General features: G+C 37.0%; 3 protein-coding genes across 4 annotated transcripts; 1 reads left to right on the top strand and 2 right to left on the bottom strand.

The window, feature by feature from the left end:
- Nucleotides 1-2714: 2714 nt before the first annotated feature.
- On the bottom strand, nt 2715-5801 carry LOC128889888 (3 beta-hydroxysteroid dehydrogenase/Delta 5-->4-isomerase). The gene is made up of 7 exons (XM_054147943.1): nt 5303-5801; nt 5043-5216; nt 4763-4965; nt 4548-4701; nt 4207-4475; nt 3776-3991; nt 2715-3699 (listed from the first exon to the last, which is right to left on the bottom strand). Exons 1-7 carry the CDS (start codon nt 5349-5351, stop codon nt 3646-3648), a joined length of 1119 nt encoding a protein of 372 aa, XP_054003918.1. The 5' UTR covers nt 5352-5801; the 3' UTR covers nt 2715-3645.
- Nucleotides 5802-6887: 1086 nt separating this feature from the next.
- On the top strand, nt 6888-10164 carry LOC128889901 (coiled-coil domain-containing protein 85C). The gene is made up of 4 exons (XM_054147969.1): nt 6888-8777; nt 9047-9422; nt 9506-9771; nt 9848-10164. Exons 1-4 carry the CDS (start codon nt 8169-8171, stop codon nt 9890-9892), a joined length of 1296 nt encoding a protein of 431 aa, XP_054003944.1. The 5' UTR covers nt 6888-8168; the 3' UTR covers nt 9893-10164.
- A 125-nt stretch (nt 10165-10289) lies between these two features.
- On the bottom strand, nt 10290-15957 carry LOC128889900 (PR domain zinc finger protein 10-like). 2 transcript variants are annotated; one of them, XM_054147967.1, is made up of 12 exons: nt 15682-15957; nt 15271-15478; nt 14794-15196; nt 14381-14713; nt 13987-14313; nt 13706-13915; nt 13135-13638; nt 12790-13054; nt 12575-12716; nt 12282-12470; nt 12001-12192; nt 10290-11931 (listed from the first exon to the last, which is right to left on the bottom strand). In XM_054147967.1, the coding sequence occupies exons 2-12, from the start codon at nt 15433-15435 to the stop codon at nt 11656-11658; spliced, it is 3006 nt and encodes a 1001-aa protein (XP_054003942.1). In that variant the 5' UTR covers nt 15436-15478; nt 15682-15957; the 3' UTR covers nt 10290-11655. The 2 variants fall into 2 exon arrangements, with proteins under 2 accessions (XP_054003942.1, XP_054003943.1); XM_054147968.1 differs by lacking the exon at nt 15682-15957 and adding an exon at nt 15548-15677.
- Between the last annotated feature and the right edge of the window lie 125 nt (nt 15958-16082).

Genomic DNA, 16082 nt, shown 5'->3' with positions numbered 1-16082 from the left:
ATGTTACCATGACAGAAAACCCAATACAGTACCTGATAGAATAAGCTAATCTTTTAGAGTGAGACGTAGATATGTCATGTTATTATTGTACCTCCATTAATTGTTATTTATTACATTTTACATTCAGTACTACTTCAGATGATCATACATTACACTGAATTACGCAATAACGTAGTCACTACAAGCACAGTATGAAACCATGTAAAGATAGAATTAATTTAATCTGCACATGCTAGAGATTTTACCATATATTTATTGCATAGATTTCTACATCTTTATACGAAATAATTTGTTAAACGTATCATTTGAAATCATTTTCACAGAAATGATTCTGCCTTATGTTAAAACAATGTTGCTATTAATACAGATTTTTTATATAGTACATATTCCACAGCTATACTTCTCTAAGTATAAATCATGATTTACTTATTTTTTTTATTATTGAAACTTAAACTAATAGACCATTACAGAACTTTATGATTTGAGTAGTTACAAGATCTGATACAGGTTTATAAAATAAATAATATATTACAATCATGTTTTTAGAATCTCAATTCATGCATATACGATTGTAGCTATTTGTTCTTGATAATTTTACAACAAATTTCATTTGTTGCAAACACATTTCACAGATAAAATGCTTGTTTTGTGATTATTTATTTGAATAATTTGTTTTCCATTTGTTATCATATTTAACGCATACCTGTTACATTTTACGTTACTGACGTATAGTACGATACTTTTATATTTGTTGAAGGTATTTGTTATACACTTCCTAGAGTTAAATGGGAAATGAGAATTCATATACTGTATAATCAATAGGCAACTAATAATTGATCACTCGTGGGTTTGTTTTTCCTTTGCATCAAACTCTTAAAATATTTCAAAATATCTTTTGCACTGTATGTATATGTTAATTATTAAGCTTGTACAATTTAATTGTATTGACAGAATTTCTTAAATTCTAAGAAGGACGGTATTATTGTTTTTATGAAGAAAAGAAAAGAGAAAAAAAGAAAGTATAGTTCAAAAACGTTGATATAAACTATAAACAATGGATACAAAAATAAGTAACGTGACGACAAACATTATATATTTTATTTCTTTAAAAATTACGTGCTCTTTTTTTTATTGTGTATACGAATTCTAAGCATTGATTTTATAGATGTAGTAGAAACAAGAAAATTAATTTAGGCTTATAAACTATTTTGATCGTTTTATTTTTAGCAGCATAATGTACTATATTTAAGTGCGATATTGTTTTGACTGCTATGGATATAATTCTAGTATGAACAATTTTACATTTATTTTATTCCTTGTATAAAAATCTTCCATTTTTTTAAGAACATTTACTGAATTTAGAACAAAGGAAAATTATCGGCGTTAAATTGATGAAACCATACCATCATTTTTTCAACTGATTGTGTGGATGTGATAAGACTTTGTAAAAAAGAAAAAAAGAAAAAAATAGAGTCGCCGTGCTGAGTGTTAGCTAAGTGTTTTATGAACTCGAAGAAATGAATTATAATTACAGTATTGAAGTACAAAGCAATAAACATCTTATCTTTAGACTGCAAATAGAAGAAACAAGTATTGTAAATGTCACAATTAGAGTATAACAAGTCGTATTAAAATATACTTGGAATTGAGGCTATTTTAAATCATAAATTTTTAGAACATGTTCATCTCATAAATCATTCGAACTGTAAAAAAAAACTAACGTTTTATTAATCGGTTTTTATGAATCATATCTACTTGTATGTTTTATCACGCTAAGCAATATTTCAAGCACATAGTCCAGCACTTTTCATTAACGCATCAAATTTCGTAAATCGAAATCTCGTAGCTTTACTACATTGTAAGCAGAGTAGCAATACCTCGTTCCATTTGCAATAGCGTTTCGAGATGAAACAATCCAATAGTATTGGCCATACGCGAATAAAAGTATTAATGATATTGATATTGTACGGCGACTCTAGTCAAGGAAATATACCTCCATAATTTCACCACCCTTGTTTGTACAGGGAAGGTACTTTATATTACTTAATTTTAACTTAACCTCAGTACCTATTACGCAACATTATAATTTAGATTTACACAATTTACCTCAGAAAACATATATTCTCACGTATGTGAGTAGGTGTAGCCAAGACATTATACTTTATTTTATACGAGATATATATATGGAAACGAAGAAACTCGGTAAATTGAAGTTTGTATTATTATCGTTAATTATAGTAATTATCATATATTAAAAAAAATTTATTAATTTATTTTTCACAAACCCTTATCATTTTCTTTTTTTACTGACATCTACATCATTAATCTATCGCGATAATTATGCTGTTTTTTTAGGGTGCAGTTACTTTGTAAATATTTTTACCTATAATTGTGTATATATATATAAATATATATATATATATATAAATTATCTGCAGAAAATATTACAAAATATATATTTTAATATATTATGTATAATAGATTACGTCAAATTATAATCTTATTGTTTAAAGTATTAAAATTAAAATGATACACAAAATATTTAATGATATTGTTGACTATTCTGAGTGCAGTATCTTGTTGTAACCAATGATTGAATAAAATTAAGAAAGTGTATCAATGTTGCTTCTCTTAAAAAATAAGAAATAATAACCTTTACCCGAACGATTTAGTAATTATTAAATAATGTAAAAGATGCAGTAAGGACACGTAAATAAATGCATTAATGAATAACTTTATTATCAAAGAATTAATAACAATTGATTAAAAAGAGTAATACTATTAATTTAATTTTATTTGGCAGTTAGTGCCGTTAGCCTATGCATTTTATTGTATGATTTTTTTCAAAATTAGGCTTAATTTCATGTTATAAATCTATCGATTTGCTTGTGTTTGGCATTTTAGAAATATTTTCTAGCTTAATTTATATTATTTGTACTTGATTTAATACATTGTATAATTCGAATCATCTAATATTCTAAACTTACGTAACCGTATTATTTGCTTGGAATAAAAAGATTTCTGCGCGCAAGTCACGGCTCTTAAAAATTATGTATTGGAATACGCTGGATATAAAAAAAAGAAACGAACGAAAATCCTTTTTCTATGTTTCTATAAATCTTATTAGATTTTTAACAATTTTATTTATGTTTCCAGTCTTGAAGAAATGCGGTATATAAAAAGCATTCTTGGCGGTATACATAATTCTCTAAAATATTTATCCAAACAATTTTACAAGCTATAATGTATTAAGTTTAGGCATGTGAATATCTAGTTCCATGATTTGTTTAACCTTTCTTTCTAACTTCTCGATATACGTCTCTCTTATACGTCAAAACTTGACTAGCAACCTTAAGGTGCAAAAATTTCATACCTCAATCTATGATAAAATTAAGTACATTAATTCCTACTTTATCACATTTGCAATAGGCTTATACATGAAATCTTCGTATTCCATTCGATCAATTCTATAAACTTGACTAACAATATTTGTTAGCAGGTAAAATACAAGTAAAGTGTATAACATACAATAGAGTATGTAATTTGCATAGATTACTAGGCACAAGGTGAAACGCTCCAAAAGTTATTTATACAAATCATTGTAAGCTTTTTTAATATTTGATATTGGCAATGTGCTGCCAAAATTCATAGAACTAAGGAATGTGGAAATATCTTCATGCTTGCGTAATCGTCTAGAACCTAGATAAAAATGATTAAAATAATAAAATCTGAAATTATATAATGTAGTTCTGAATGAATTTATATAATTATTTACCTCTTTTACAACATCTTTTGTAAGTTTTGGATACACATAAGCGAAGCCAGTACTTAATAGTTTTCTTGGATCTAAATACAAATGTTTGTTGTAAAGAAGTTCTTGGTCTATATATGGAGACAAAGGACTATTTTCCACTCCATCTTTATTGCAAGCGTCCGCCCATGGTCCCATGTGCTTGTCGTTCACTTCTTCGACTACAGAACTCATGTCTGCCTAGGATACAGAATAAAAAATTAACTTTAAACTTATTTATTGTAAATAACTAATCTCTTATTGGAATCCGTATTATTGGTATTTATATAAAGGATGAAATGAAAAGCAAATATGCGATACGTACACACATATTTATACGTACTCGCACATATAAAAGTGCATAAACATTCATTATAAAGTATATAAGAAATAATATAATAACCCTTTCTTCGTACTTTAGCCAATGTGGATAATGCGGTACCCCAATAATCGTGGTTGATGTTAAATAATTCTGAAACTATAGCGCTAATCGATCCTTGAGTCGAATCACCTTCGTCGACAACGTTGTATATTTGGCCTACAGTTTCTGGTTTATTTACTACATGCCAAACAGCTCTGGCTACATCTCTCACGTGGACCGTGTTCATATGAAGGTCTGGTCCCCAAAGTAATTTCATCATTTCTCCTAAATGTTTGTAAACTGCTCCTACCACCAGACGTGGTGCTACAAAGGAATAGCTCTTTTACTTACAACAACGCTAACATACTATTGGACAAAATTAAAGAAATACATTACCTAAGCCACTTCTATCTCCGTGACCGTACACGATAGCTGGTCTGAGTATCGTGTACTTTAAATTCGGTATATTTTTTAGATCATTTTCCACTTGAAATTTATATTTTGCGACGTATGTCCATGGCTCGCTGGTATCGTCTTCTTTGTGAGAATTCTATAACAATTGTAAGGCTGGTTAATTTTTTAACAGAGAAATTTGAAATAAACGAACATACCTTTTCGGAAGCATTAAGATTACCAGAAGATATTTCTACATAACGATCGACCTGTAGCTTTGCCGCTTGCTGAGCACAGTTCATGCTTAACTTATAAATTCCTTCTTTATACACAGGATCTGTTTGACCACTCTTTGTTTCTCCAGCACAATTGATCACATAATCAATCGTATCATCCGATAAAAATGCATTTTGACAAGACACTATAGATAATAAAATTTACTGTAAATTGCGTTAACGATAAACATAGCGAGATTTAATTCATGGTATATCAAATTACCTGCATTGATCAAATTAGCGCTTTTAAACTCAAGCAAAGGATGCTCGAACATTTGCTGGTGTTTAGCATTAAGCCAAGCAGTTTGTGGGGGTACTTTGTCTACGACACGTACAAACGACACGAGATCATTATCCAACAGATACTCCACGAGATTACGTCCTATGAAACCGCATCCTGTTTCGGCGATAAAATGGTTTTTGTCCTTTCAGTTTTATCGCATCCGTTGTATTATCGTACAAAATGGGCTATGCTATACTCACCTCCTAAAATTATGACTCTCGGTTTTCTATCGGAACCAGACGTTGCCATAATTACTTTTAAATAATCATTTAAAATCAGCCGATTATTTCGTCGTCCGTCTGGCAAGCTTCAATTAAAATAAACAACACCCTAAATCGCCGTGACACTTCATAAAAATATCTGGCTGCGATAGTATTATCGGAGCACTGTCACTTTTTCCTTAACCTTAAAAACTTTGCGCAAAGGAACGTGCTACCAGAGCCGCGTTCCGAAATCTTTCGTTAGTCATCGGCGTTGCATGTAGTTTTCGCCTACTACAAGTGACTATATACAAGCTATAAGTCACAGAAGAAAAGAATCACGAGATATCTTTAAAAGACCACTCTTTAACTTGTTTCAATCGACTCTAATGCGATCCGCGATCAAATACAGTTCAAATATTCCAAATAGCGTACCGTCATATAACAAGTAACATCCAATACTAATACCAACCACTAGTGAACAAAGAACGAAGAAGCATCGCACCGAAGACAAGATTACGACCGTACAAATTCAACTACACTCAACCAGAGGTACAAACGTAGATGTAGATCAATGGTGGCTACCATTGGACTATAGCAAAGCTATTAAAGATGGCGTCATCGGCGTATAACGTTTTGTATAAACAAAAACAACACAGACACTGTGGGCGCTCAGCACCCTGGACGAGTCAATGGCAATGACGCAGTAACCCCTGCAACTCTCTTCGGTAGGGGTGGAATAACGAAATCGTTATTAAACACAACAAAACTTTATTTCTATCGGCAGACCTTCCACGTGTCTCAGTTTTTACTTTCTGAATATTTTTCTACCCTCTTCAATTCTCCCGCGCGTCAATTGTTTCTCCCCACTATTCGGGGAATCGTAAAGGTCGATCCCCACAACACGAGTATCAGTGGCGCCATCGGTGGGAAAATACCCAAGTTTGTAGTGATAATAGTTCCTCACCGTTTTTGTAAGATGGCCCCACCAGCTGTCATGGTTTTCGCCATCTATCGGGAAAACGCTCAAGTTTGTCCTCTAATAGTTCCTATTTGTACTAATAGATGGCGTTATTTTGATTTTATTGCAGTCGCCATCTAGCGTCAAAGATACAAACTAACTTTACTACAAACTTGGACGTTTTCCCACCGATGGCGCCACTAGAACTAAACCTCTCTTTAGTAGTGGCGTCATCTAGCAGAAACAGTGAGAACTATTTTCACCACAAACTTGGACGTTTTCTCATCGATGGCGCCACTGCTAAAGCAAAGTAGTTGGCCCTAAAATGTACTCAAGAAAATCAAACCCCAAATTTTTATCGATAGTTGTAATGTCATTTTTTTTTTCAACAATGCATCTGTTCCAAACGAGTAATATTAATAACACACAAAAATGACCGAAAATACGGAATATTCGTCGATACTGTAAATTCTACACGAGGAAACGACCATTGTGGCCGTGTCGAATCTTTCCAAGCCGGAAGATTTCGTCCCTTTCAACCTCCCACAAAGTATGCGCTGTTAAATCCCCACCTTAAAGAAGGAAAACGGTCCAATCGAATGTCCGCATCGCAAGTCGCAACCTTAAAGCCCTACCAGCGGCATCGTCGGCAATCTCTTTGGAGATCGCGGGCCCCCGGTCGTCGCCATATTAGTAGTACGCGATTTTCACGCGAATTGCGGCTACATACAACTATACACCACAAACCACACCGTTGAATGTGGTGCGTGGTGCCAGTAAAAAGACGAAAAATCGGTTCTGTGATTCGATGCAAAGATAAGAGCAAGATTCGAGAAAGAAGTGGAACGATTTATTCGCGAGTACGGTAACTCCATTAGCGATCGAGTCGTTTTCTTTCGTGTCGGATGTTGAAAACTAAAGATAAATAAGGAGAAAGAGGGAAGGAACGGATCGGATTGTCGGATGGTTGACGGTAGCGTATCAAACGGATCGATCGACGATCGAAGACGTAAGCTTATTCCCGTGGTAAATGACAACGACAACTGGAATGGGCCACTCGGTGTTACGGCACTGCGACTTGTGAAATGCGACGGGCCAGCAGCGAGAGAAACGGGGGCCCGTGCCCCGACTGAGCGCATTAGCTCTCGGGAGTGCGATCGAGTTCGACATCGCCAGTTGCCGGTATCCTTGGGATACTCTCGTAACGAAAAAACAAGTGTCCGAGGCAAACCTTTAGCCAGGTGACTCGAGGCAAGAGTCTCTCCGTTCTCTGATTCGACGCTATCGCTATGCTCGCAGGCGTAGTCGTCCTTTGGTCGTGTTCGTCCATCTCGTCCACCTCGTCTCGAGCGTCGCTGACAGATGGGACGTAGACATACCGAGAGATTGGTAGGAGCTGACCCGTAACGTGACAACTAACAATCTTTAATACCGCAACGGAAGCCAACGCTGTGCGCGAGTACGCACCGTCGAGGATTCGTTCCACGCGTACCTACAGTTTAACGGAAAGAGAGTACCGTCGCGATTTCGCGAATGCTCTCAAGACAGAACACGTCTTATTGTTAGAGAAATGCACGACAGTGTCGACGAACACGCACGGAAGAGTCGAAGCAGATTTTGGACGGCTCGCCTGTCGGACGATAAGGTAAGACGCGGGCTATCGGACCGGCTAGCTCTGAAGTATTAAGTCCGGTCTTAACACACACACACACACACACACAAATCACACATACACCCGCCCGCGCGCTAAGAAGAGAAAAGAAAGAGTGTAGAAGAGCGAGAGAGGGACCGAACGCTGACCCACATTTCAACGGGTCGAACGAAGCAACCCGGCACGAAGAAGAAACCACGTCGGTGGACTTTCTGAAATGGGACACGGCACAGCCTGGAGCTAAATTAGCCGCGATGTCCAATAAGAGTAAGTCCCAACCGCCGCAGCAGCAGCAGCAGCAGCAGCAGCAGCAGCAGCAGCAACAGCAGCAGCATCCGTTGCACGTGATCAAATCAACGACAGTGGAACAAGTGCCACCGCGATATCAGCCACCGCCACAGCCGACCAGCGGTATCCTCAAGAATCATCCTCACTTCGGTCCAGCCACTTCCGTATCGACTTCGGTATCGACCAGTGTTCAAGGCCCAGCCGTGACCTTGAGTCATCATCCTCAAGCAACGCAGCAGCGATTGGTGCCGCAGCAGAAGGATGCCCAAAGCAAGTACTCGCCGAGGATAGAGCATCGACACCCTCCAACCGGTAACGCCGCTCTGACAGCGGCCGTTTCAAAAACGCAGCCGCACGGTTACCTACAGGCCAAGGTCGGCCAAGGTCAATACTTGCCACCTAACGGTCAGTATCCTCCCACGGTAAATACGGCGCAAACACCGCCGATTAGACAGAGGCTCACCGACGACGAGTTTCTCCGACTCGGGCCCGTGGAAATGCTCAAGTTCGTCCGCAAGACCGAGTCCGACATCGCGAGACTCGCCGCCGAGCAGAATCGACAGATACAGAGCTTGGTGAGTCGCGTGTTTTCATCGGTTTGTTTGTTTGTTCACTCGGTAAGAGTGGCTGCCGAGCGCTATTCATGTCCATGTCCGTGTTTCTTTCTGCTTCTTTTTCCCCCTGGACAGCGTGTAAATAGTTGCGACAACGATCGAATTCTTTCTTTCCTTCTTTCAAATGATTTCTCTATAAACTTGTATATATGTAGGTATACGATATAGGTACGACAATTTGGTCGGTAAACGCACCACTCGAGTATCGAACGTACAATATTTGATTACAGCTGAGCGAGTTGCGCGCGTTAAAGGAAGCAAACCAAAGATTAAGCGACGATAATCAAGAGCTACGAGATCTCTGTTGCTTTCTGGACGACGATCGTCAAAAGGGGCGAAAGTTGGCGAGAGAATGGCAAAGATTCGGAAGGTACACGGCGAGCGTTATGCGTCAGGAAGTTTCCGCGTACCAAAATAAATTGCGTCAGTTGGACAATAAGCAGCAGGAATTGATCAAGGATAATCTCGAGCTAAAAGAATTGTGCCTTTATCTGGACGAGGAACGAGGAGGCGGCGGTCAGAGAGACGACGGAGATGGTTCGAGTTCGAGTACCAATGCCGAAGAGACTGTTCCTCCGAGACCTAGGCACGCGTCTACGTTTAACGGTAATTTCTTCGAAGAGAAATCAACTTCGATAAATGACACTAATATCGCCGATCGAAGCTCCAGATTCGAAATCGTTTCACAGATCAAACGATGCAGTACGTAAGAAGTTTGGAGCAACGGGTCAAACAGCTCGAAGAAGACAAAAGTGTTCTACAAGCACGAGCGCAAGGTTGGGAACTACCGCCTGGCGAGATTTGGGACAATCCGAATAATTCCAGTGAAAATCCTCATTTGGGAGGCCGACCGGAAGCGGTGGTACGAGCTCTTCAGGTTCTCGAAGTTAGGGAACAGCTTGAAAGAGAAGGCGGCCATGACGGGGAGAAGGCTTTGGTCAGAGAAATGTGTAACGTAAGTTTTTCACTCTGTTACGTATAAAGCTGATATACAACGCGAAGACAGACGTAGATGGGAACGTTTGTTTTAGGTTGTCTGGCGAAAACTGGAGGAAGGCCCGCAAACCAGGCATTGATAATTCTATCGTAAGCTCAATTCGTCCAACGCTCGAGTCTCGAGTAAACGTTGTTACGCGAATCATTCGTTTGTTCGCGTAGTGTACCTAATAGTATTATAGATGATAGTAATTAACGGAAATGTTGTAAATTTGATAGATTTATACGCACGTACCTACGAATATTTCGATTTAAGAGTCAATTTGCCTAGTTTACACTATTTATATAAAGATCATGGGCGCCATTAGACTGCCCGCGTGAACTGTTAACAAACTTTATTTTTTATTATAAATTCGATATAATTTACTTTTGTAAAACCTGAACAATTCCTATCCTTCGATTATTCCAATTATAATAATTGGATTAGTTCGATACCAATCTATAATAAACCCTGCAGAACGAAATTTTACGATACAGTGAATCAGTCACTGGGTAACTTTATTTAAGTCATGTTTACAATACAATTCTCCACGTACTCAACAACATTAACAAACATGCATTCTTTTGTCTTCGCAATGCCATAATATAATACGTATCGTATTATGTGTATTTAATGCATGTAAAATTCACTTCGAATCGTCCCTGCCAATTTGTAATTTATCAAGTTACATTCTGGAATTGGCGATTTCTAGCTTTTATGCTATATTTATTACGCTTTAGCGTAAATTCGATGAATTGGTAAATCGCGCAAAAAATTGTCCTCTCGACAATACAGATTTTACATGCATCGTAAAATTACAAAGACAAAAGTTTTAGTTGCCTAAGTAACTATTTTAGTACCTTCAATTTCAACCAGATATTTCAATTCGGTGAGTGTGATGAATGTAAAATTGTCACGCTAAATTGTGCGATTAAAAGTAATCGTAGCGATCTCGCGAAAATTAACCCGTTCGATTATGAATCTACGACTGAAAATGGTTGTATTCTCTCCTGTAAACGATAACGCAGATGCGAGCAACTGTGACAGGACGTGGCAATGTACCACAGAGTAAAACGTGAACGATTTTTTACGGACTACAACATCTCGTGTAATCTACGGACAATTCTTTTGTCATTAAAGCCAAACGTGACATGTAGATACTACGATCAGTACTATATCCAAAAAAAAAAGAAGAAAAAACAAGTATCAATATAGAGGGGACATTACACCGATCTAAGATTCGGTAGAATCGCGTTCTTCAAATTTAAGCCGAGTTTAAATTTCACTTTAAACTTGACGCTCAAATTCGACCATTCTAACATCCATAATTGAGTGACATCGAATCGAAGCTTTTTCAAAAATTTCAAAAGAAACTACTAGAGTTAATGTCAGAGACGTACCGATGGTACAAGGACATGTTCTACGTTCTTGCGCTCCGTACTTGTAATACCTTGAGCAAACATTTCGATAACTACATGTTTCCCATTGTGTTTAGTCTTAAATCTCCATGTTTGTGTTTCTCATTGTGTGTTTAGATTTAAACCTTCGTCCTTGTGCTTGATCTTAGACCCAAACTTTTCGTAAAATAGTGTATACTCCATTCCAACAAGAATCACGGTCGTGACGTCATTGTCAACCGGACAAACCAACAAACTAGCATCGAGTGTTCCGCACCGACGCCAACAAAGCTGCGTTCCAAATATTTCTCAGCCAAGCATCGATTGCTCTTTACGCGCAACGATGCCCTGATGTGGCAACGACAGCAAAAAGCACAGTGTTCCTCCACTTGACTGTGCACAAACTCATGAGATTCATATCTCAGTAAATTGACAAAACCTTGCGTTCAGGTTGCCACGAATCTTTTCAACGTATGTCACGCATACGAACAAATTGTTGTCCAACAAGTTCCAATCCGTTACTTATGAGATCAACGTCGCTGGATATTTTAATTATTTTCGGCTTAAAGAAATCTGAATCCGTGTCGCACGATTGGATATAATCGGATAACACGAAGTGGTCTTCGATGAGTACGGGAGGCTGATTCTGATTTTGAGGCTGCCGATTACGTGCTCGTGGAACTTGGTCAGCGGGTTCCATCAAGTTCGAATGTTTCTTGCGTTGATGTTGTAAGAGTTTTGCCTACGGAACCAAATTAATTCCTCGAATTCTTTAAACTTTTATCAAACGATCAGATCATTTGAAACTTACCTTGCTGGCGTATTGTTTGTGACACCACTGACAACCTTGAGGTATCGTTGTAATACTACCAACTGTTTGACTAAATGTTGGATTTGGTAAATCAGAGTATACAGACTCTTTTTGTCTATTACTCGGTGGCAAAGCAGCGCCCGGGTGATTTTTCATTATATGTGCTTTACGTTTGCTGCTACTTTTGTACACCTTTAAAATATTATTAAAATAATGTTAAAATAAACCGATAATAATATTATAAACCAACTTATTCTAACCACCGATAAGTAGTACCGGACCTTGTCACAATATTGACAGTAATAATCTCTCGTCTGGCGCAAAATTGGTAAATTTAATTCTGGCACAGATTCCGGTGCAACATCAGGATGACGTTTTGCTAAATGATTAACAAGCATTCCCCTTCGTTTAAACCCTACCAGACATTGATGACATTTGTAAACGAACCGATTGTAGTCATTAGGATTTACCTATTAATAATACATATGTATATATATATATATATACATATATAGATAGATAGACAGATATTATCAATTGTCTTATTAAGTGTTTCATTTGTTTAGACAAATACCTTTGGAACAAATTTTTTCGTTTGCGTGACTCGCGACATTTGTTCTTCGGTAGCCGTTTGTGAATTATGTAGCTTCGTTATGTGTTCCTTCAATTTATCTTTTCTCTTAAACTGTTTCCCACAATTCGCGCAATGAAATTGCCTGTTGGAACAGGAAAAGTATCGCATAATATAAATGCAATCTCTACGTTTATAACGTACAAATGTTCATATACCTATGATCAGAGTGTTTCAACAAATGCATTTGTAATTTGTCGACTGTAGCAAATCGTTTTGCGCAAACTTGACATTTGTGTTTTCTTTCGCAGTGGTGCGATCTAATATGCTTACGAATCACCGAATATTTAATGAATATTCTTTGGCAGTAAGGGCAACTAAAGGTACCATCTTCTTTCTTATGAGTCTCGATATGATCTTTTAATGCCATGCTTTGACTAAATAATTGCCGACACATCGGACATTCGAACACTTGTTTATTTTCTAAATAAAAATAAGATAGATTATAAACAACAATTTAACACCTAACTTATACCAAAGATTTTAATACAAGTATAATTTACCTTTGTGAGTTTTTAAATGACAAGATAGCGCTGAATTGTTCATGAATCTTTTAAAACAAATGTTGCATGGCAGTGGCTTTTGATCTTCTGCACCATGTACCAAACAGTGCTGTTGTAGTCGTACTTTTGTAGCAAAACGTTTGTAACACATTGAACACTTGTAAGTTGACAGAGGTGTTAATCTTTTTGCTTTTGTTAAAGATAATCTTCCGTGTTGCGAGACATGATTAATCAATTCTTTTTGTTTTTGAAATTGTATGCCACATTGTGGACAAACTGTCGAGTAAGTTTTCGTTTTTATTTTATCGGTACCATGAGTAAGAGTGTGTAGGTTGAGTAAAATCGGTTTTCGAAAAATTAAACAGCAAACCGAACATTTCCATTCTTTCGAATTATTTCGTCTTGAATTTTCTTTTTCTTTTAAATTTCTACCACGAAATACTTTAATGCGACGAGAATGGTTATCTTCTAGCCGTGGCCAAGCGGGTAATTGATTTTTGAGTTCTATAACATGAAATCATACGTACTTATACATATATCATTTGAAATATTACATTCAAAACTTGTATACCTTTCTCATCTTTTGTTTCTTGCATAGGCTGAAGCACAATTAAGTTTCTACGAATTGCATAATCGGAGCTAGGGCCAGCTTTTAATTCTTCCTTTGGTAAAATGCTCCTTGTAGTTAAAAATACTATTCCATCGCGTTGTTGACAAATTACTAAATTTTGTTCTTTATATGTTAACGCAGGTCTGACAAAACGCATCCAATTCGAAGCATCTGCAGTATCAAATCAAGGTTTTGAATTTATTAACCGTTACGTTTTTTTTTTTTCAAATATAAACACTTACTTTCATTTGAAACATCTACTTTTAAAAGTTCTTCATCTTCGGTTTCATAAAGCAACGGCAATTGGTTTTTAAATGACATACCGTCGTAAGGATATAAGATACCTTCTATAGGACCGAATCGAGTACGTTTCTGTATATAACGTTTTGCAAATACTCCATACTCCATTCCACTCGATGCAATTTCAAAGTTAGACAATTTGTTTATCGAAAGATACGATCCTGGCAGTGTTGCTATAGCACGAGACGGTACAGGCTGATCTGCTATTGTACATACATTATGCGAAGTGCAACTATCCCCGATACAGATATCATCGCATTCGTCGCAACCTGTAAAAGAGCACAAGTTTAATACTGCGTCGATAGAAGTATGGAGAGCCATAACGGCATTACGTACAAGAATTTTTTTTGTCATTTATACGGCGCTTAGACCTTCTAACATTCTGTTTTTCACTATCATTCTTTTCTTCGGCATGCATTAAAATTTCATCGATTTCTTGCTCCTCTTTCAACTCCATCAAGCAATTTGTGTTATTCTCTTTGTTAGAATTTTCTGGGGTCGATGAAAGCATAGACTCGTCCGCATCGAGATTTTGACTTTTAAAAGTATTCATGACATTTATTTGGTCGTCTTGCATAACAAGAAAATCTCTACTCAATGCAAAGTCTGTACTTGGCATTCCTGTTAGCATCAGCGGGGCAGCCGACGATTCTAATCCAGAATTAGTTTCTGTAAATACATTTTGTATTATATAATACGAAAGTGAAATTTGAGATTAGATTCAAAGGGAAGCATGAACCAAGAATTACCTTGCATCAAAATCAATTCGCTACCAACGCTGGAAACCAATTGTTCTGCATTTTCATTGGCAACAAAGTCAGCAGAATTATCTGTCTGCTGTACATTCTGTGTAGTGATCGGATGGGTCACATGCGAGACATAGTTAACATTTGCCCTTTCATTTGTCTCTGGTGCAGATATTAAAGGAGAAGAGGGACCTTGTAGAACAACAACAGAATTATGGAAAGGAGATGATGGAAGTTGTACCGGAGTAGGCGAATACCTAGCTGCAGAACTCATATTTGGGTCAAGAGGACTAACACGATGTTCGAAATCAGAAAGTGGAGAAGATGCTCTAGAGGAAAAGGAAACCTGTTCATACATTGGAAATAGACGAGAATATTCTCGTGACTGATCTTCCACGTATTCCACCTAATAACAAACGATTCAAATATTTTTTGCTACAAAAAAAATCTATTAAAATCTGACGGCAACCATTTACTTACAGTTAAGAACAACAACTTATTACTCATTTTTTTTGGCTGTTCACACATTGATGAAGGAAGCAAATGGTAGGTGGGCCAATTTACAGAAGTCTCAGATACTTTATCAATGTTTAGAATCTCAAAGGAGTTAGCAGGGGCCCCCTGAGGAGGGCCCCTTGGATCCATTTTATTTCTCGTTGTGTATCGGGAATATTACAACTTCGGTTACCTGTCAAAATTGTACTTTGAAAATACAGTTAGCTCTGTCGTTAAAGAACGAATGAAAGAGACGGACTACCTTTAACCACAACGATTGCATTCGTGTGATTTTAAGCGTACCGATAAAACACGATAATCGTTGCGATAGGTTCGAAATAACTATACAACTGTACATTGTTTTGATCTGTGTGTCTTATAAAGAGGTGGACTTACCATTACCATCCTCGACACGTAAGTTTTCGGAGTCGATGCACTTTTTCCCGTGTGATGCACCTGCTGCGATACACTGGTTCGTCCACGTCCAGTCAACAATCATCGCTATCGGTTTCATAATGCTGACTGAGCACCACTGAAATGGCGGGACGGTTTCGTATCGACGCGACGATATGTAGGATTCGAAATAATTTCTGATTTTCTTGATAATACCGCTATCCAATTATTGTCTACGTTTTTCGAATAGTAGTTAACACGCGATTTATAATTATGTACACAACTAATCTTTCTCCTCGGATACTGGCAATTTAAATTACAATTAAATTGATTTTACAAAGTTTATTTTAATAAACGTATAGACATTGATAAAAAGCACTGTATGTATATTGTATACTTCGACC

This window comes from Hylaeus anthracinus, unplaced genomic scaffold (assembly GCF_026225885.1).
Source record: "Hylaeus anthracinus isolate JK02 unplaced genomic scaffold, UHH_iyHylAnth1.0_haploid 11997, whole genome shotgun sequence".
Classification (NCBI taxonomy): Eukaryota; Metazoa; Arthropoda; class Insecta; order Hymenoptera; family Colletidae; genus Hylaeus; species Hylaeus anthracinus.
This window is presented reverse-complemented; position numbering and strand designations above follow the sequence as displayed.